Source organism: Oncorhynchus tshawytscha, unplaced genomic scaffold (genome assembly GCF_018296145.1).
Source record: "Oncorhynchus tshawytscha isolate Ot180627B unplaced genomic scaffold, Otsh_v2.0 Un_contig_8823_pilon_pilon, whole genome shotgun sequence".
Classification (NCBI taxonomy): domain Eukaryota; kingdom Metazoa; phylum Chordata; class Actinopteri; order Salmoniformes; family Salmonidae; genus Oncorhynchus; species Oncorhynchus tshawytscha.
This window is the reverse complement of record NW_024607368.1, coordinates 1-20,847: the sequence shown is the minus strand read 5'-3', so window position 1 is coordinate 20,847 and position 20,847 is coordinate 1. Positions and strand designations below refer to the sequence as shown.

Here is a 20,847-nt window from a genome sequence, read left to right as displayed (position 1 = left end):
AACAACAACGTCAGGTAGTCTAAACGGAGGAGGATACTGCCACTTCAACACACTACTACTACTGCAACACAGCCTTGAACATTTGGTCATCAGAAGAACACTCTCTCTAGCCTCACACACACACTGCCACGTCACACACCCAGTCCTCATCCCTCCCGGTGGTGGTGCAACGGTCTCTGTCTCTTTATGGTAAGGTGTGACCGTTGCCACGGTAACGACGGTTAAAGACTGCAAAGGGGGGTGTGTAGTCAAGATAAGAAGAATAGAAAGTGAGTGAGCGAGGACAGATTATGAGAAAGAAAAACTATTTCAAAAAGTGGCAGAAAAAGACCAAGGTGATGAAAAACAAAGAGTTTAAGAGTTGGTTTCCTCCCTCCTCCCTCAGTTGTTAGCTTGTTGTAGTCGCTATACCACAAGGCACGCTTTGATGATGTCACCAAGAGAGAATGGTGGAACTCTGGCGACTCCCAAGATTCTCAGCGTAGTTTTCCCTCCTCCAGTCGACAAGGCAACGCCCCCCCCCCCTCTAGTCCCCACGCAAAAATGGACCTGGAGAGAAAGAGGGGGGGGGAGAGAGACCATCAAAACCACAGCCAGTTAGTGTGTAGGTTGTGTGTGTGTGTGTAGGTAGAGTGTGTATGTGTAGTAGTGTGTGTGGGTGTTACCTGCGTAGGGGACTACTCTCCGAGGGGAATGATTTCTTCGTTGATAAAAAACTCAATGGTCTCCTCCTCCCAGTCATCTGTGTTACTGTCCAGCTCGTCAGTGTCCACTCCTAGAGACAGAGAGAGGTCAGGGGTCAAGCTTAGTAAGCCTGGTCCCAAGCCAGAACTACCCACGGGGGGGGGGGTTTATCTACATACCTCCTCGGGGCTGCAGAGGGGGGTTTAATCTATGTACCTCCTCGGGGCTGCAGGGGGGGTTTATCTACGTACCTCCTCGGAGCTGCAGGCAGGGGGGGGGGTTTATCTACGTACCTCCTCGGGCTGCAGAGGGGGGTTTATCTACGTACCTCCTCGGAGCTGCAGAGGGGGGTTTATCTACGTACCTCCTCGGAGCTGCAGAGGGGGTTTATCTACGTACCTCCTCGGAGCTGCAGGCGGGGGGGGGTTTATCTACGTACCTCCTCGGAGCTGCAGAGGGGGGTTTATCTACGTACCTCCTCGGAGCTGCAGGGCGGGGGGTTTATCTACGTACCTCCTCGGAGCTGCAGGCGGGCGGTCTTCTGTTCGTGGTGCTGCTGCAGGGCAGCCTCTCTGTAGGTACGGTAGTCCTCCATCATGCTCCGCCTCTTGTCCACCAGCTCCCTGGAGGCCTTCGACTGGCTCAGACGATCCTTCTGCTCAAAGATCTTGGAGTACTTCTTCAGGTCCTTCTTGATCACCTGGGGAACGAACGGGTCAAAACCCAGAAGAAAAACACGTTACACGTAGCAACAAGACTGTCAAAACCAAGGGGCCCGGCTAAGCCCATGTTATAGTAGCAACAAGACTGTCAGGGGCCCAGCTAAGCCCATGTTATAGTAGCAACAAGACTGTCAAAACCAAGGGTCCCGGCTAAGCCCATGTTATAGTAGCAACAAGACCATCAAGGGTCAAAACCAAGGGTTCCGGCTAAGCCCATGTTATAGTAGCAACAAGACTGTCAAAACCAAGGGTCCCAGCTAAGCCCATGTTATAGTAGCAACAAGACTGTCAGGGGCCCAGCTAAGCCCATGTTATAGTAGCAACAAGACTGTCAGGGGCCCAGCTAAGCCCATGTTATAGTAGCAACAAGACTGTCAAAACCAAGGGTCCCGGCTAAGCCATGTTATAGTAACAACAAGACTGTCAAAACCAAGGGTTCCGGCTAAGCCCATGTTATAGTAGCAACAAGACTGTCAAAACCAAGGGTCCCAGCTAAGCCCATGTTATAGTAGCAACAAGATCATCAAGGGTCCCGGCTAAGCCCATGTTATAGTAGCAACAAGACTGTCCAAGGGTCCCGGCTAAGCCCATGTTATAGTAGCAACAAGACTGTCAGGGTCCCGGCTAAGCCCATGTTATAGTAGCAACAAGACCATCAAAACCAAGGTCCCGGCTAAGCCCATGTTATAGTAGCAACAAGACTGTCAAGGGTCCCAGCTAAGCCCATGTTATAGTAGCAACAGGACAGTCAAAACCAAGGGTCCCGGCTAAGCCCATGTTATACGTAGCAACAAGACTGTCAAAACCAAGGGTCCCGGCTAAGCCCATGTTATAGTAGCAACAAGACCATCAAGGGTCCCGGCTAAGCCCATGTTATACGTAGCAACAAGACAGTCAAAACCAAGGGTCCCGGCTAAGCCCATGTTATAGTAGCAACAAGACCACCAAGGGTCCCAGCTAAGCCCATGTTATAGTAGCAACAAGACTGTCAAAACCAAGGGTCCCGGCTAAGCCCATGTTATAGTAGCAACAAGACCATCAAGGGTCCCGGCTAAGCCCATGTTATAGTAGCAACAAGACCACCAAGGGTCCCAGCTAAGCCCATGTTATAGTAGCAACAAGACTGTCAAAACCAAGGGTCCCGGCTAAGCCCATGTTATAGTAGCAACAAGACTGTCAAAACCAAGGGTCCCGGCTAAGCCCATGTTATAGTAGCAACAAGTCAAAACCAAGGGTCCCGGCGTAGCGGATGTTATATAAACGCAGTCAGACACATTACAACAAAACCCTTTTAACACACAGAAGTTTAGACAGAAGTCACTACTTGTCCAGACACTGAACGAGTTTTTGGATTCTATTGGTTTAAAACAACCTTGATGACAGAGTAAATACCCTTTATAAATACTGGACACACACACAGATACGTACCTTGATGGAGTCCTGTGTGAGCAGGGTAGCAGGCCGAGGTCTCCAGAGTAGCTGACAGAAACGATCCTTGTTGTTCTTCTGGAGGAGACGCCCCTGGAAGGTCCACAGCCAATAGGCATTGTCCACCTGACGGGAGAGACAACCCCCTTTTTAAAAACACACTTGGTATTCAGATAAAAACACACTTGGTATTCAGATAAAAACACACTTGGTATTCAGATAAAAACACACTTGGTGTAGCTCAGATAAAAACACTTTTCCCCCCCGATTGATGAAAAGAACAAAGTACACGAGCAGAAAAGGAGAAGGGATTTTTCTGGAGTCTGTGTCTGTGTCTGTGTCTGTGTCTGTGTCTGTGTCTGAGTCTGTGTCTGTGTCTGTGTCTGTGTCTGTGTCTGTGTCTGTGTGTCTGTGTCTGTGTCTGTGTCTGTGTCTGTGTCTGTGTCTGTGTCTGTGTCTGTGTCTGTGTGTCTGAGTCTGTGTCTGTGTCTGAGTCTGTGTCTGTGTCTGTGTCTGTGTCTGTCTGTGTCTGTGTCTGTGTCTGTGTCTGTGTCTGTGTGTGTCTGTGTGTGTCTGTGTCTGTGTGTGTCTGTATCTGTGTCTGTGTCTGTATCTGTGTCTGAGTCTGTGTCTGTGTCTGTATCTGTGTCTGTGTCTGAGTCTGTGTCTGTGTCTGTGTCTGTGTGCTACAAACCAATCCAGAAGAAAAAGAAAACGAACACCCGTTTAGACGAGGTGCCGGCTAGCGGAGTAGAACACCCGTTTAGACGAGGTGCCGGCTAGCGGAGTAGAACACCCGTTTAGACGAGGTGCCGGCTAGCGGAGTAGAACACCCGTTTGGACGAGGTGCCGGCTAGCGGAGTAGAACACCCGTTTGGACGAGGTGCCGGCTAGCGGAGTAGAACACCCGTTTATAACGAGGTGCCGGCTAGCGGAGTAGAACACCCGTTTGGACGAGGTGCCGGCTAGCGGAGTAGAACACCCGTTTGGACGAGGTGCCGGCTAGCGGAGTAGAACACCCGTTTGGACGAGGTGCCGGCTAGCGGAGTAGAACACCCGTTTGGACGAGGTGCCGGCTAGCGGAGTAGAACACCCGTTTGGACGAGGTGCCGGCTAGCGGAGTAGAACACCCGTTTGGACGAGGTGCCGGCTAGCGGAGTAGAACACCCGTTTGGTACGAGGTGCCGGCTAGCGGAGTAGAACACCCGTTTGGACGAGGTGCCGGCTAGCGGAGTAGAACACCCGTTTGGACGAGGTGCCGGCTAGCGGAGTAGAACACCCTTGCCGGCTAGCGGAGTAGAACACCCGTTTGGACGAGGTGCCGGCTAGCGGAGTAGAACACCCGTTTGGACGAGGTGCCGGCTAGCGGAGTAGAACACCCGTTTGGACGAGGTGCCGGCTAGCGGAGTAGAACACCCGTTTAGACGAGGTGCCGGCTAGCGGAGTAGAACACCCGTTTAGACGAGGTGCCGGCTAGCGGAGTAGAACACCCGTTTAGACGAGGTGCCGGCTAGCGGAGTAGAACACCCGTTTAGACGAGGTGCCGGCTAGCGGAGTAGAACACCCGTTTAGACGAGGTGCCGGCTAGCGGAGTAGAACACCCGTTTAGACGAGGTGCCGGCTAGCGGAGTAGAACACCCGTTTAGACGAGGTGCCGGCTAGCGGAGTAGAACACCCGTTTAGACGAGGTGCCGGCTAGCGGAGTAGAACACCCGTTTAGACGAGGTGCCGGCTAGCGGAGTAGAACACCCGTTTAGACGAGGTGCCGGCTAGCGGAGTAGAACACCCGTTTAGACGAGGTGCCGGCTAGCGGAGTAGAACACCCGTTTAGACGAGGTGCCGGCTAGCGGAGTAGAACACCCGTTTAGACGAGGTGCCGGCTAGCGGAGTAGAACACCCGTTTAGACGAGGTGCCGGCTAGCGGAGTAGAACACCCGTTTAGACGAGGTGCCGGCTAGCGGAGTAGAACACCCGTTTAGACGAGGTGCCGGCTAGCGGAGTAGAACACCCGTTTAGACGAGGTGCCGGCTAGCGGAGTAGAACACCCGTTTAGACGAGGTGCCGGCTAGCGGAGTAGAACACCCGTTTAGACGAGGTGCCGGCTAGCGGAGTAGAACACCCGTTTAGACGAGGTGCCGGCTAGCGGAGTAGAACACCCGTTTAGACGAGGTGCCGGCTAGCGGAGTAGAACACCCGTTTAGACGAGGTGCCGGCTAGCGGAGTAGAACACCCGTTTAGACGAGGTGCCGGCTAGCGGAGTAGAACACCCGTTTAGACGAGGTGCCGGCTAGCGGAGTAGAACACCCGTTTAGACGAGGTGCCGGCTAGCGGAGTAGAACACCCGTTTAGACGAGGTGCCGGCTAGCGGAGTAGAACACCCGTTTAGACGAGGTGCCGGCTAGCGGAGTAGAACACCCGTTTAGACGAGGTGCCGGCTAGCGGAGTAGAACACCCGTTTAGACGAGGTGCCGGCTAGCGGAGTAGAACACCCGTTTAGACGAGGTGCCGGCTAGCGGAGTAGAACACCCGTTTAGACGAGGTGCCGGCTAGCGGAGTAGAACACCCGTTTAGACGAGGTGCCGGCTAGCGGAGTAGAACACCCGTTTAGACGAGGTGCCGGCTAGCGGAGTAGAACACCCGTTTAGACGAGGTGCCGGCTAGCGGAGTAGAACACCCGTTTAGACGAGGTGCCGGCTAGCGGAGTAGAACACCCGTTTAGACGAGGTGCCGGCTAGCGGAGTAGAACACCCGTTTAGACGAGGTGCCGGCTAGCGGAGTAGAACACCCGTTTAGACGAGGTGCCGGCTAGCGGAGTAGAACACCCGTTTAGACGAGGTGCCGGCTAGCGGAGTAGAACACCCGTTTAGACGAGGTGCCGGCTAGCGGAGTAGAACACCCGTTTAGACGAGGTGCCGGCTAGCGGAGTAGAACACCCGTTTAGACGAGGTGCCGGCTAGCGGAGTAGAACACCCGTTTAGACGAGGTGCCGGCTAGCGGAGTAGAACACCCGTTTAGACGAGGTGCCGGCTAGCGGAGTAGAACACCCGTTTAGACGAGGTGCCGGCTAGCGGAGTAGAACACCCGTTTAGACGAGGTGCCGGCTAGCGGAGTAGAAAACTGGAAAATTAAAGAGAGCCGCACACTCTAGGAGCTCAGATGCTATTTTATTTTATTTTAATTACCAATGTTTTGACAGCCAAGCTGTCTTCATCAGGGTATAATCACCCTCTAGGAGCTGCAAGCTGTCTTCATCAGGGTATAATCACACTCTAGGAGCTCCAAGCTGTCTTCATCAGGGTATAATCACACTCTAGGAGCTCCAAGCTGTCTTCATCAGGGTATAATCACACACTAGGAGCTCCAAGCTGTCTTCATCAGGGTATAATCACCCTCTAGGAGCTCCAAGCTGTCTTCATCAGGGTATAATCACCCTCTAGGAGCTCCAAGCTGTCTTCATCAGGGTATAATCACCCTCTAGGAGCTCCAAGCTGTCTTCATCAGGGTATAATCACCCTCTAGGAGCTCCAAGCTGTCTTCATCAGGGTATAATCACCCTCTAGGAGCTCCAAGCTGTCTTCATCAGGGTATAATCACAAACACTGCGGGATGACTCGTTAACGTTGTGTCAAAAGACACAGGTGTCTGTAATCACGGCCAAGAGTGGCCTGATATCATTGGTTAATTATTGTGGTACAAACCAACCTTCATTTGGTTGATCTCCCATTTAAATAAACACGACAGTAGGAGTTTATTCCCTGTGTGTGTGTCAGGTGTGTGTGTGTCTATCAGGTGTGTGTATCAGTTGTGTGTGTGTGTGTGTGTACCTTGTGACTCCACCAGGACACAGAGGTCACCAGGTATCGTCCTGTAGGGTCCCACTCTACGTCAGAAGTGTGTGAGGTGTGTGTGTGTGTGTGTACCTTGTGACTCCACCAGGACACAGAGGTCACCAGGTATCGTCCCGTAGGGTCCCACTCTACGTCAGAAGCCATGTAGTGTTCAACCATGTTCATCATGGTGCAGTCAGAGGTGTCCACAAACGCCAGGGCCCCGTTCATACTGGAGGAGAGGACAGGGTTAACACAGGGCCCCGTTCATACTGGAGGAGAGGACAGGGTTAACACAGGGCCCGTTCATACTGGAGGAGAGGACAGGGTTAACACAGGGCCCGTTCATACTGGAGGAGAGGACAGGGTTAACACAGGGCCCGTTCATACTGGAGGAGAGGACAGGGTTAACACAGGGCCCCGTTCATACTGGAGGAGAGGACAGGGTTAACACAGGGCCCCGTTCATACTGGAGGAGAGGACAGGGTTGGTTAACACAGGGCCCGTTCATACTGGAGGAGAGGACAGGGTTGGTTAACACAGGGCCCGTTCATACTGGAGGAGAGGACAGGGTTAACACAGGGCCCGTTCATACTGGAGGAGAGGACAGGGTTAACACAGGGCCCGTTCATACTGGAGGAGAGGACAGGGTTAACACAGGGCCCCGTTCATACTGGAGGAGAGGACAGAGTTAACACAGGGCCCGTTCATACTGGAGGAGAGGACAGGGTTAACACAGGAGGGGAGATCTGTCTCTCTCACACACACACACACACACACACACACACACACACACACACACGTCTTGTACCTCCTGAGTCCAGCCAGCACCATGAACTGTCCCTGAGGACTCCAGAAGATGCTGTTGGCCTGCTGCTTGTCAAACATCTCTGGAGAGAGAAGGGGGAGGAGAGAGAGGGGGGAAGAGAGTGGGGGAGAAGGAGGAGGGAGATTATCAGTGAGAAGGGGGAGGGGAAGAGGAGAGAGGGGGGGGGAGAGATCTTTAGAGAAGGGGGAAGAGGAGTCAGAGAAGGGGGAGGAGAGAGTTCTAAGGGGGTTCTGTCCAAGAGGAGAGAGGAGGGGGAGAGGGAGATCCTGAGGAGAGGGAGGAGGGGGAGAAGAGAGATGGGGGAGGAGAGAGAAGGGGGAGGAGAGAAGGGGGTGGAGAGAGTGGTGGGGAGGAGTTTCTGAGAAGGGGGAGTTCTGGAGAGAAGGGGGAGGAGAGAGAATGTTACAGTAACAGACTGTTGTTTGCCAAAGTTCTGAATACTGACATCTGACAACAGTAGAGACAGAATAACTTATAGACATTACAGAGTCATGAGATATTCTCAGGTAAAGGTTGGACTCACTGATGAGTTCTATCTTGCCGTTGTTCTTGACGTGGTAGAACGAGGGTGTTGATTCTGGGAGATTCACCGTGCAGGACGGCAAACTTACTGCCGTTGGGCTCCCACTTGCAAACGCTATGATGCTCTCCCTAGGGTGTTATGACAACACTGGTGTTATTATACCTGGTGGTGTTACCTAGTGGTGTTACTGCACCTGGTGGTGTTTACTGCACCTAGTGGTGTTACTGCACCTGGTGGTGTTACTGTACCTGGTGGTGTTACTGTACCTGGTGGTGTTACTGTACCTGGTGGTGTTACTGTACCTGGTGGTGTTACTGCACCTGGTGGTGTTACTGCACCTGGTGGTGTTACTGCACCTGGTGGTGTTACTGCACCTGGTGGTGTTACTGCACCTGGTGGTGTTACTGCACCTGTCAAAGTGTTACTGTACCTAGTGGTGTTACTGCACCTGGTGGTGTTACTGTACCTGGTGGTGTTACTGCACCTGGTGGTGTTACTGTACCTAGTGGTGTTACTGCACCTGGTGGTGTTACTGCACCTGGTGGTGTTACTGCACCTGGTGGTGTTACTGCACCTGGTGGTGTTACTGCACCTGGTGGTGTTACTATACCTGGTGGTGTTACTATACCTGGTGGTGTTACTGCACCTGGTGGTGTTACTGTCACCTGTGGTGTTACTGCACCTTGTCAGTGGTGTTACTGCACCTGGTGGGGTTACTGTCCATCTATCAGTGGGGGGGGGTTTCTGTCCATCTTGTCAGAGTGGGGGGTTCTGTCCATCTTGTCAGAGTGGGGGGGGGGGGGGTTCTGTCCATCCTGTCAGAGTGGGGGTGTGCGTTACCAGTTTTAGATTCGGGTCTCCCTTCATCTCCACCACGTCAACAGGAACCTGCTTCTCTCTCATCCTGAAGATCTCAAAGTTGGTCACCACACCCTGAGAGGAGAGGGAATGATGGAGGAGAGGACAGACAGGAGGAGAGAACGAGAGGAGAGGACAGACAGGAGGAGAGGGTCCATCGAGAGGAGAGGACAGGAGGAGAGGGGGGGGTTTCGAGAGGAGAGGACAGACAGACAGGAGGAGAAAACGAGAGGAGAGGACAGACAGGAGGAGGAGAAACGAGGGGAGGACAGACAGACAGGAGGAGAAAACGAGAGGAGAGGACAGACAGACAGGAGGAGAGAACGAGAGGAGGGACAGACAGGAGGAGGAGAAATCGAGAGGAGAGGACAGACAGGAGGAGAGAACGAGAGGACAGACAGTCAGAGGAGGTTTAACATCAGAGGAGAGGACTTGTCAGACAGACAGGAGGAGAAATCCTTCAGAGGGAGAGGGTCCACCTTCACAGACAGGAGGAGAGTTGGTCACCACATTGAGGAGAGGACAGACAGGAGGAGGAGAAAACGAGAGGAGAGGACAGACAGGAGGGACCCAGAACGGAGAGGAGAGGGACAGACAGGAGGAGAGGAGGAGAACGAGAGGACAGACAGGAGGAGAGAACGAGAGGACAGACAGGAGGAGAGAACGAGAGGACAGACAGGAGGAGAGAACGAGAGGATAGGAGAGGACAGAGAATGGGAGGAGATGACAGAAGAGGAGAGGGGGAACGATAGAGGATGAGGACAATGAGAGAATGATAGAGGATGAGGACAGAGAGAGAATGACAGAGGATGAGGACAGAGAGAGAAAGGAGACTTGTAAATGAGGTTTAACATCAAAGCTTTCACCCTCCCCCACTCCCCCTCCCTCTGTTCCCTCCCCCCTTCACCCTCCCTCTGTTCTCCTCCCCCTTCACTAACCTGAGTTCCTTTAGGTGTTCGGTCCACCTTGACACAGAGGTAGTCTCCCTGTCTCTGCCAGTGGAGTTTACAGTCCACCACATTGAAGAGGTTCCTGACTCTGATCTCCTGTCTGGAGGGAAGCTGCATCAGAGTCACTCTGGCTGGGATGTCTTTGTCCTCGGGGACCCAGAACGCTATGATGTTATCGCCTGGGGACCAGGAGAAGTCCCTGCAGAGGGGAGGAGAGGATTAATACACACACACACACACCTCTATGATGTCATCACCTGGGGACCAGGAGAAGTCCCTGCAGAGGGGGGAAGAAATACACACACACACACAGGACAGGTGGTATTCCTCTAACTAGTCTCTGTCTGACAGGTGGTATTCCTCTAACTAGTCTCTGTCTGACAGGTGGTGTTCCTCTAACTAGTCTCTGTCTGACAGGTGGTGTTCCTCTAACTAGTCTCTGTCTCTGTCTCTGTCTGACAGGTGGTGTTCCTCTAACTAGTCTCTGTCTGACAGGTGGTATTCCTCTAACTAGTCTCTGTCTGACAGGTGGTCTGATTCCTCTAACTAGTCTCTGTCTGACAGGTGGTATTCCTCTAACTAGTCTCTGTCTGACAGGTGGTATTCCTCTAACTAGTCTCTGTCTGACAGGTGGTATTCCTCTAACTAGTCTGTCTGACAGGTCTGTCTCTGTCTGACAGGTGGTGTTCCTCTAACTAGTCTCTGTCTGACAGGTGGTGTTCCTCTAACTAGTCTCTGTCTGACAGGTGGTATTCCTCTAACTAGTCTCTGTCTGACAGGTGGTAGGTGGTATTCCTCTAACTAGTCTCTGTCTGACAGGTGGTATTCCTCTAACTAGTCTCTGTCTGACAGGTGGTGTTCCTCTAACTAGTCTCTGTCTGACAGGTGGTGTTCCTCTAACTAGTCTCTGTCTGCTGATTGATAACAGACTGAACTGACTGATTAAGGTGGTCCTCTAACTAGTCTCTGTCTGACAGGTGGTATTCCTCTAAAGTCTCTGTCTGACAGGTGGTGTTCCTCTAACTAGTCTCTGTCTGCTGGTATTCTGAACTAGTCAGGTGGTCAACTATGCCCAGGATAAAGACTCTGTCTGAGGTGGTATAACTAGTCTCTGTCTGACTGATTGACAGGTGGTGTTCCTCTAACTAGTCTCTGTCTGACAGGTGGTATTCCTCTAACTAGTCTCTGTCTGACAGGTGGTATTCCTCTAACTGACTGTCTCAGGTGGTCAACATGCTGTCTGACAGGTGGTATTCCTCTAACTAGTCTCTGTCTGACAGGTGGTATTCCTCTAACTAGTCTCTGTCTGATTGAACTAGTCTCTGTCTGACAGGTGGTCAACAGTCTCTGTCTGACAGGTGGTATTCCTCTAACTAGACTCTGTCTGACAGGTGGTGAACTGTCTCTGTCTTCTGACAGGTGGTCAACAGTGCCCAGGATAAAGACTCTGTCTGACAGGTGGTAACCTTGAACTAGTCTGGTCTGACAGGTGGTTCAGGGTCAACAGTGCCCAGGATAAACTAGTCTCTGTCTGACAGGTGGTTGTTCCTCTAACTAGTCTGTCTGACAGGTGGTCCTCTAACTAGTCTCTGTCTGACAGGTGGTGTTCTCTAACTAGTCTAACAGGTGGTTTCCTCTAACTGTCTCTGTCTGTCTGACAGGTGGTATTCAACATCTCTGCCCAGGTGGTGACTCAACTAGTCTCTGTCTGAACAGGTGGTGTTCCTCTAACTAGTCTCTGTCTGACAGGTGGTGTAACTTGTCTCTGTCTGACAGGTGGTATTCCTCTAACTAGTCTCTGTCTGACAGGTGGTGTTCCTCTAACTAGTCTCTGTCTGACAGGTGGTGTTCTCTAACTAGTCTCTGTCTGACAGGTGGTGTTCCTCTAACTAGTCTCTGTCTGACAGGTGATGTTCCTCCAACTAGTCTCTGTATGCTGATTGATAAAGACTGAACTGACTGATTAAGGGTCAACATGCCCAGGATAAAGACTCACTAGATAACAGATTGAACTGACTGATTCAGGGTCAACATGCCCAGGATAAAGACTCACTTGATGCCACTGATCTTCAGACTCTTCTTATCCAACAGGCCCATGGACTACAACAGGAGAAAACAGGATGTTGTTAAGTTCAGACACTCAGAGTAATACTGGTCAATATAACTTACTGGGGTCATAGATGCTCAGAGTAATACTGGTCAATCTAACTTACTGGGGTCTCGTAGACACTCAGTGTGGGGACTTACTGGGGTCTCATAGACGCTCAGAGTAATACTGGTCAATATAACTTACTGGGGTCTCAGATGCTCAGTGTGGGGACTTACTGGAGTCATAGACCCTCAGTGTGGGGACTTACTGGGGTCATAGACCCTCAGTGTGGGGACTTACTGGGGTCATAGACCCTCAGTGTGGGGACTTACTGGGGTCATAGACCCTCAGTGTGGGGACTTACTGGGGTCTCATTGATGCTCAGTGTGGGGACTTACTGGGGTCATAGACCCTCAGTGTGGGGACTTACTGGGGTCATAGACCCTCAGTGTGGGGACTTACTGGGGTCATAGACCCTCAGTGTGGGGACTTACTGGGGTCATAGACCCTCAGTGTGGGGACTTACTGGGGTCATAGACCCTCAGTGTGGGGACTTACTGGGGTCATAGACCCTCAGTGTGGGGACTTACTGGGGTCATAGACCCTCAGTGTGGGGACTTACTGGGGTCTCATAGATGCTCAGTGTGGGGACTTACTGGGGTCTCATAGATGCTCAGTGTGTCCTGGGTCATAGATGCTCAGTGTGGGGACTTACTGGGGTCTCATAGATGCTCAGTGTGTCCTGGGTCATCCTGGCAAAGAACTTCCCATCGTGACTTACCTGGAGAAACAGACACAGTGTAGAACACTGCAGGTCATCCTGGCAAAGAACTTCCCACAGACCGCTGCAGTTGGAGGGGAGACCAAGACAGACCACTGCAGGTAGGGGAGAGAACCAAGACAGACCGCTGCAGGTTAGGGAGAGAACCAAGACAGACCGCTGCAGGTAGGGAGAGAACCAAGACAGACCGCTGCAGGTAGGGAGAGAACCAAGACAGACCGCTGCAGGTAGGGAGAGAACCAAGACAGACCGCTGCAGCTAGGGAGAGAACCAAGACAGACCGCTGCAGCTAGGGAGAGAACCAAGACAGACCGCTGCAGCTAGGGAGAGAACCAAGACAGACCGCTGCAGCTAGGGGAGAGAACCAAGACAGAAAGCAAGAGAAACAAGTTCTGCTACAGTTCTTGGCTACTAGAAGATGTAGAGACAGGAACAGGATAGAGACATGAAAACAGAGAGGTGGGTAGTCAGGCCTTACTAGAAGATGTAGAGACATGAAAACAGAGAGGTTGGTAGTCAGGCCTTACTAGAAAATGTAGAGACAGGAACAGGATAGAGACATGAAAACAGAGAGGTGGGTAGTCAGTCCTTGCTAGAAGATGTAGAGACAGGAACAGGATAGAGACATGAAAACAGAGAGGTGGGTAGTCAGGCCTTACTAGAAGATGTAGAGACAGGAACAGGATAGAGACATGAAAACAGAGAGGTGTGTAGTCGGTCCTTACTTGAAGATGGGCCAGTGGGCGGAGCTCTCACAGTGGAAGCCTCTCTTCTTCTGGCCAGTCAGAATGTCCCAGATGATGATGGCCTGGGGGTCCTCCTTAGTGTCCATCAGGGGACTGAACGTCACCACGTACCTACCCAAAAGCATTATAACACCTTTATGTGTAGCTTCATAAGGATTCATACAGCTGACATAGACAGGTTATAACCACACTAGGCTCACCATGTACAGGGTAACTGCCAAAATGAGAGGAAAAGCTTGAGTCAACGAGGGGGGGGGGTACAAAGTATAATGAAAGCAGGAGCTTCCACACAGGTGTGGTTCCTGAGGTAATTAAGCAATTAACATCCCATCATGCTTAGGGTCATGTATAAAAATGCCCAGTTGCCCATTATCTTGGCTAGCATGGCTAGAAGAAGAGATCTCAGAGACTTTGAAAGAGGGCTCTGAAAGGAGCACAGGGGTTTTAAAGGGTGTGTGAGTCTCAGTAACTGGATCCCAAATGAACACTTCTGGGAGATTCTGGATCGGGACCGAGACAGCGTTTTTCCACCACCGTCAACAAAACACCAAATGAAGGATTTTATCGTGGAAGAACGGTTTCACATTGTCACGGATCCCTCCGGGACCTTCATTAGTCACACCCGGCCCCCCATTCCCAGTGATTAGTCACACCCTATTCCCAGTGATTAGTCACACCCTATTCCCAGTGATTAGTCACACCCTATTCCCAGTGATTAGTCACACCCTCCCCTATTCCCAGTGATTAGTCACACCCGGCCCCCTATTCCCAGTGATTAGTCCACCCGGCCCCTATTCCCAGTGATTAGTCACACCCGGCCCCTATTCCCAGTGATTAGTCACACCCGGCCCCTATTCCCAGTGATTCACACCGGCCCCTATTCCCAGTGATTAGTCACACCCGGCCCCTATTCCCAGTGATTAGTCACACCCGGTCACACCCGGTCCCCTATTCCCAGTGATTAGTCACACCCGGTCCCCTCCCAGTGATTAGTCACACCCGGCCCCTATTCCCAGTGATTAGTCACACCCACCCGGCCCCTATTCCCAGTGATTAGTCACACCCCCAGTGATTAGTCCCCTATTCCCAGTGATTAGTCACACCCGGCCCCTATTCCCAGTGATTAGTCACACCCGGCCCCTTCCCAGTGATTAGTCACCAGTGATTAGTCACACCCGGCCCCTATTCCCAGTGATTAGTCACACCTGGTCCCTATTCCCAGTGATTAGTAATTGTATCAGTGTGCCCAAGTCGATATATTGTTACAATGTCCGTTGGTGCGTGTGAGTGCCTGTGCTGTCTGTTTTGGGCTTTCGTGCCATTGTGGATTGTGCAGATGATTACAGGTCTCGTCCCGTGTGTTAGTCATTGTGCGCTTGTGTTATTTATTCGAGGTACTCCTCGCTCTTTTCATTTTGGGGTTTAAACCCCTTGTGTTGTATACGTGTTTGTTTGGTCTTCGTCCCCGTGCCTGTACATAATAATAACATTACGTATTCCTGCGCCTGTCTCCCGATCCCTTACGCCAGCGTGACACACCCTCCAACAGAGTTCCAGAAACGCGTCTACGCCGACGAGCATCCTGTTCTGGCTGGTGGTGCAACACCCTATTAAGACACTTTATGTTGGGGTTTCCTTTATTCTGGCAGTTACCTGTAGCTACCAAGCATTATAACCCCTTTATGTAGCTTCACACGGCTTCATGCCGCCGACAGAGCTACACTAGGGCATGGGGGTGTCCACGGTGTCCATCAGGGGACTGGACGTCACGGCGACGTCCCTATGAAGCGTTATAACACCTTAAAAGTCTTAATAAGACTACATAGAGTTACATTATGGCCTGAAGGTCCTCAGTTACTATCAGGGAATTAAGCATTATAATGTAGCTTCATCAGGCTTCATAGATGATGTGATATAGACAGGCATGGATTATTCATTAGCGATTGGTTACCTCTCGCAGGGGGAGAAGTCGATCAGAGACACTCCTGGTGGCTGAAACGTTGGATCTGCTTGAACTTCTCTCCGCCCCACAATGCAATGCCTCGCTGGTGGAACGTGGCCAGGTAGGTTCCCTTGGGAGACCAGCGCACATAGGTCTCTGTCCAGCGCTACAGGGACACAACACGGTCACAACCTCAGAATTAATCAACACAACACCACGGCAAAGATTCTGATTTACGCAATCAAGCCTTCTACTTTTTAAGCATCAAAGCCGTAAAAAGTATTTCTGTAGATGTAGAATGCTCAGTGCAAAAAAAAAAAGAAATTCTGATTGGTTGAACCATCATCTCACTGCGCTGTCGTGATTGGTCGAATGGTTGACTCACCGCCCTCTCCTCGGAGACGATTGGATCCTTGGCGTCGTTGTTGAAGATGGCGGTCCTCTCTCTGATTCGTAGATGACGCTGTACTGGTCACGACAGTCAGGGTCCTCCATCCAGTGACGCATGTTACCCTGGCAACACGAACAGGAAGTGACCGTTAGTAATGACTTGTGCCCCCCCCACACAACGCCGGGTGGGTATTCTCTGAACGTGTGGTTGAAGTGACAGTGTGTAACACTCACAAAGTCCTTGAAGGGCTGCTTCTCAGGAGTCTCCCACTCATCACTGATGCTCATGTACCTGGAACACAACGTCACCATCTACAGCAGACAGTTCTATATCATGTATATCTATGGCAAACATGTCTGCCGTGTTGATGTTGTGCCTAGATGCCCAGAACATCCCATATAACAGCTGGAATGATGCCCTGAACACCCCATATAACAGCTGGAATGATGCCCTGAACACCCCATATAACAGCTGGAATGATGCCCCCTAGACACCCCATATAACAGCTGGAATGATGCCCTGACACCCCATATAACAGCTGGAATGATGCCCCTGAACACCCCATATAACAGCTGGAATGATGCCCTGAACACCCCATATAACAGCTGGAATGATGCCCTGCACCCCATATAACAGCTGGAATGATGCCCTGAACACCCCATATAACAGCTGGAATGATGCCCTAGACACCCCATATAACAGCTGGAATGATGCCCTGAACACCCCATATAACAGCTGGAATGATGCCCTGAACACCCCATATAACAGCTGGAATGATGCCCTAGAACAACCCATATAACAGCTGGAATGATGCCCAGAACATCCCATATAACAGCTGGAATGATGCCCAGAACACCCCATATAACAGCTGGAATGATGCCCAGAACACCCCATATAACAGCTGGAATGATGCCCTGAACACCCCATATAACAGCTGGAATGATGCCCAGAACACCCCATATAACAGCTGGAATGATGCCCTGAGACACCCCATATAACAGCTGGAATGATGCCCCCACCCCATATAACAGCTGGAATGATGCCCTAGACACCCCATATAACAGCTGGAATGATGCCCTAGACACCCATATAACAGCTGGAATGATGCCCAGAACACCCCATATAACAGCTGGAATGATGCCCTGAACACCCCATATAACAGCTGGAATGATGCCCTGAACACCCCATATAACAGCTGGAATGATGCCCTGAACACCCCATATAACAGCTGGAATGATGCCCTAGACACCCCTATAACAGCTGGAATTATGCCCTAGACACCCCATATAACAGCTGGAATGATGCCCTAGACACCCCATATAACAGCTGGAATGATGCCCTAGACAACCCCATATAACAGCTGGAATGATGCCCTAGACAACCCATATAACAGCTGGAATGATGCCCAGAACACCCCATATAACAGCTGGAATGATGCCCCCTAGACACCCCATATAACAGCTGGAATGATGCCCCTAGACACCCCATATAACAGCTGGAATGATGCCCTAGACACCCCATATAACAGCTGGAATTATGCCCCCTAGACACCCCATATAACAGCTGGAATGATGCCCTGAACACCCCATATAACAGCTGGAATGATGCCCTAGACACCCCATATAACAGCTGGAATGATGCCTGAACACCCCACATAACAGCTGGAATGATGGCCTGAACACCCCATATAACAGCTGGAATGATGGCCTAGACACCCCATATAACAGCTGGAATGATGCCCCGGACACCCCATATAACAGCTGGAATGATGCCCTCCAGCTGGAATGATGCCCCGGACACCCCATATAACAGCTGGAATGATGCTCCCGGACACCCCATATAACAGCTGGAATGATGCCCCTGAACACCCCATATAACAGCTGGAATGACGCTCCCGGACACCCCATATAACAGCTGGAATGACGCCCAGAACACCCTGTGTTTGTGTGTGGTGTTCTTACTTGTCGAAGTCAGTGAACACATTGACTCTGAAGGTGTGCTGCTTGTCCAGCTTGTAGCCGTCAGCGTTCTTCACTGCCTCCAGAGCCTGAGTGGGAGCCCCATACTCCAGGAAGATGTACCTACAGAGGAGATAACTACAGGTTAACTAACTATAGGTCTGAGTGGGATACTCCAGGAAGATGTACCTACAGAGGAGATAACTACAGGTTAACTAACTATAGGTCTGAGTGGGATACTCCAGGAAGGTGTACCTACAGAGATAACATTAACTACAGGTTAACTAACTATAGGTCTGAGTGGGATACTCCAGGAAGGTGTACCTACAGAGATAACATTAACTACAGGTTAACTAACTATAGGTCTGAGTGGGATACTCCAGGAAGATGTACCTACAGAGAGATAACATTAACTAACTATAGGTCTAATACTAGGAAGGTGTACCTATAGGTTAACTAACTATAGGTCTGGAGTGGGATACTCCAGGAAGGTGTACCTACAGAGGAGATAACTACAGGTTAACTAACTATAGGTCTGAGGAAGGTGTACCTACAGAGATAACATTAACTACAGGTTAACTAACTATAGGTCTGAGTGGGAGCCCCATACTCCAGGAAGATGTACCCACAGAGGAGATAACTACAGGTTAACTAACTATAGGTCTGAGTGGGATAACAGGAAGGTGTACCTACAGAGGAGATAACTAGGTTAACTAACTATAGGTCTGAGTGGGAGCCCCCAGGAAGATGTACCTACAGAGAAGATGGTTAACTAACTATAGGTCTGAGTGGGATACAGAGGTGTACCTAGAGATAACATTAACTAGGTTAACTAACTATAGGTCTGAGTGGGATACTCCAGGAAGATGTACCTACAGAGATAACATTAACTACAGGTTAACTAACTACAGGTTAACTAACTATAGGTTAACTAAAGGTGTACAGGTTAACTAACTATAGGTCTGAGTGGGATACTCCAGGAAGATGTACCCACAGAGGAGATAACTACAGGTTAACTAACTATAGGTCTGAGTGGGAGCCCCATACTCCAGGAAGGTGTACCTACAGAGGAGATAACTACAGGTTAACTAACTATAGGTCTGAGTGGGATACTCCAGGAAGATGTACCTACAGAGGAGATAACTACAGGTTAACTAACTATAGGTCTGAGTGGGATACTCCAGGAAGGTGTACCTACAGAGATAACATTAACTACAGGTTAACTAACTATAGGTCTGAGTGGGATACTCCAGGAAGATGTACCTACAGAGATAATAGGAGATAAAACATGAACTACTACTAAAACTCTACTGCTCACCCTAGACCATAACAGTGTTGCCATGATACCAGTATTATGATACTAACATAACAGATTTCCTCAGCAAACAAATACTAAGCTCTTTGGTCCTTTAAAACCTACTTCGTAAAATATTGTGCTATAGCTTGGAAAATAAACAAACGTGGCTGTGGTTGACAACACCCAGCTGTTTTCCCCCTAACATTAGGACCGTGTGTGTAACATTAGGACTGTGTGTGTAACATCAGGACTGTGTGTGTAACATTAGGACCGTGTGTGTAACATTAGGACTGTGTGTGTAACATTAGGACTGTGTGTGTAACATTAGGACTGTGTGTGTAACATTAGACTGTGTGTGTAACATTAGGACTGTGTGTGTAACATTAGGACTGTGTGTGTAACATTAGGACTGTGTGTGTAACATCAGGACTGTGTGTGTAACATCAGGACTGTGTGTGTGTGTGTGTAACATTAGGACTGTGTGTGTAACATTAGGACTGTGTGTGTAACATTAGGACTGTGTGTGTAACATTAGGACTGTGTGTAACATTAGGACTGTGTGTGTAACATTAGGACTGTGTGTGTAACATTAGTGTGTGTGTAACATTAGGACTGTGTGTGTAACATTAGGACTGTGTGTAACATCAGGACTGTGTGTGTAACATCAGGACTGTGTGTGTAACATTAGGACTGTGTGTGTAACATTAGGACTGTGTGTGTAACATTAGGACTGTGTGTGTAACATTAGGACTGTGTGTGTAACATTAGGACTGTGTGTGTAACATTAGGACCGTCTTCCTCAAGAAATGCAGTCTGTTTAATTTTCTTTCCTTCCTTAATACTTAGTATCGTGACAACCCTTTACCCTCCTGCACCCTCCCTGAACCCCTCCTGCACCTTCCCTGAACCCCTCCTGCACCCTCCTACAGCCTCCCTGCACCCCTCCTACAGCCTCCCTGCACCCCTCCTACAGCCTCCCTGCACCTCCTACAGCCTCCCTGCACCCTCCTACAGCCTCCCTGAACCCACCCTGCCCCTCCTCCTACAGCCTCCCAGCACCCTCCAACAGCCTCCCACAGCCTCCCTGCACCCTCCCACAGCCTCCCTGCACCCTCCCTCCTCCTACAGCCTCCTGCAACCCTGCCCTCCACCTCCTCCAGCCTCCCTGCACCCTCCTCCACCCCCTCCTCCAGCCTCCCTACACCCTCCAGCCTCCTACACCTTCCTCCAGCCTCCCTACACCCTCCTCCAGCCTCCTACACCTTCCTCCAGCCTCCCTACACCCTCCTCCAGCCTCCCTACACCCTCCTCAGCCTCCCTACACCCTCCTCCAGCCTCCCTACACCCTCCTCCCAGCCTCCCTACACCCTCCTCTAGCCTCCTACACCCTCCTCCAGCCTCCCTACACCCTCCTCCAGCCTCCCTACACCCTACTTCTCACCCCTTAGTGAGTCCTTCAGGTCCGTTTCCCACGCGGGGTCAGAACTTGGTGATCTTGCCGAACTTGGAGAATATCTTGTGGATGACGTTCTTCAGTTTCTCCAGGCGCTTCGGGGGCCGACCTGGGGCACATTGTCCACGCACAACCACCGAGTCTATCCCGCCTGCCTCCTGGGGCCCTACAGCAGGTCACCCAGTAACTCTACAGGGGGAGGGGGTGGATGAGGGTAAAGAACATGTTATTTGATGAGGTAGTTTATCAAACCAGGGTTTTCCATATCATTGATTGTGTATAGACAAAGATGGGTCCTATGTATTAATAATTAATTTTTACATGTTTACCATTAACTGGAGACAATGCCTCACCTAAAATTAGCTCTGT

At 50.8% G+C, this 20,847-nt stretch overlaps 1 protein-coding gene and 1 long non-coding RNA gene across 2 annotated transcripts; one reads left to right on the top strand and one right to left on the bottom strand.

Annotated features, from left to right (window-relative positions):
* Nucleotides 1-211: 211 nt before the first annotated feature.
* LOC121842448 (eukaryotic translation initiation factor 3 subunit B-like) lies at nucleotides 212-20,508 on the bottom strand. Its single transcript, XM_042312435.1, is given in 20 exon segments — nucleotides 212-549; nucleotides 666-775; nucleotides 1,198-1,384; nucleotides 2,835-2,960; nucleotides 6,755-6,893; nucleotides 7,473-7,551; nucleotides 8,014-8,056; nucleotides 8,058-8,117; nucleotides 8,854-8,946; nucleotides 9,810-10,020; nucleotides 11,875-11,921; nucleotides 12,626-12,686; nucleotides 13,417-13,548; nucleotides 15,389-15,425; nucleotides 15,428-15,545; nucleotides 15,765-15,826; nucleotides 15,829-15,892; nucleotides 16,004-16,061; nucleotides 17,732-17,851; nucleotides 20,467-20,508. Coding segments are annotated over 17 exon segments (1,611 nt in total). The 5' UTR covers nucleotides 16,058-16,061; nucleotides 17,732-17,851; nucleotides 20,467-20,508; the 3' UTR covers nucleotides 212-549; nucleotides 666-677.
* LOC121842449 lies at nucleotides 10,019-11,659 on the top strand. Its single transcript, XR_006081109.1, has 3 exons — nucleotides 10,019-10,205; nucleotides 11,538-11,570; nucleotides 11,631-11,659. It is a non-coding gene; the product is annotated as an uncharacterized LOC121842449 (long non-coding RNA).
* Nucleotides 20,509-20,847: the final 339 nt, after the last annotated feature.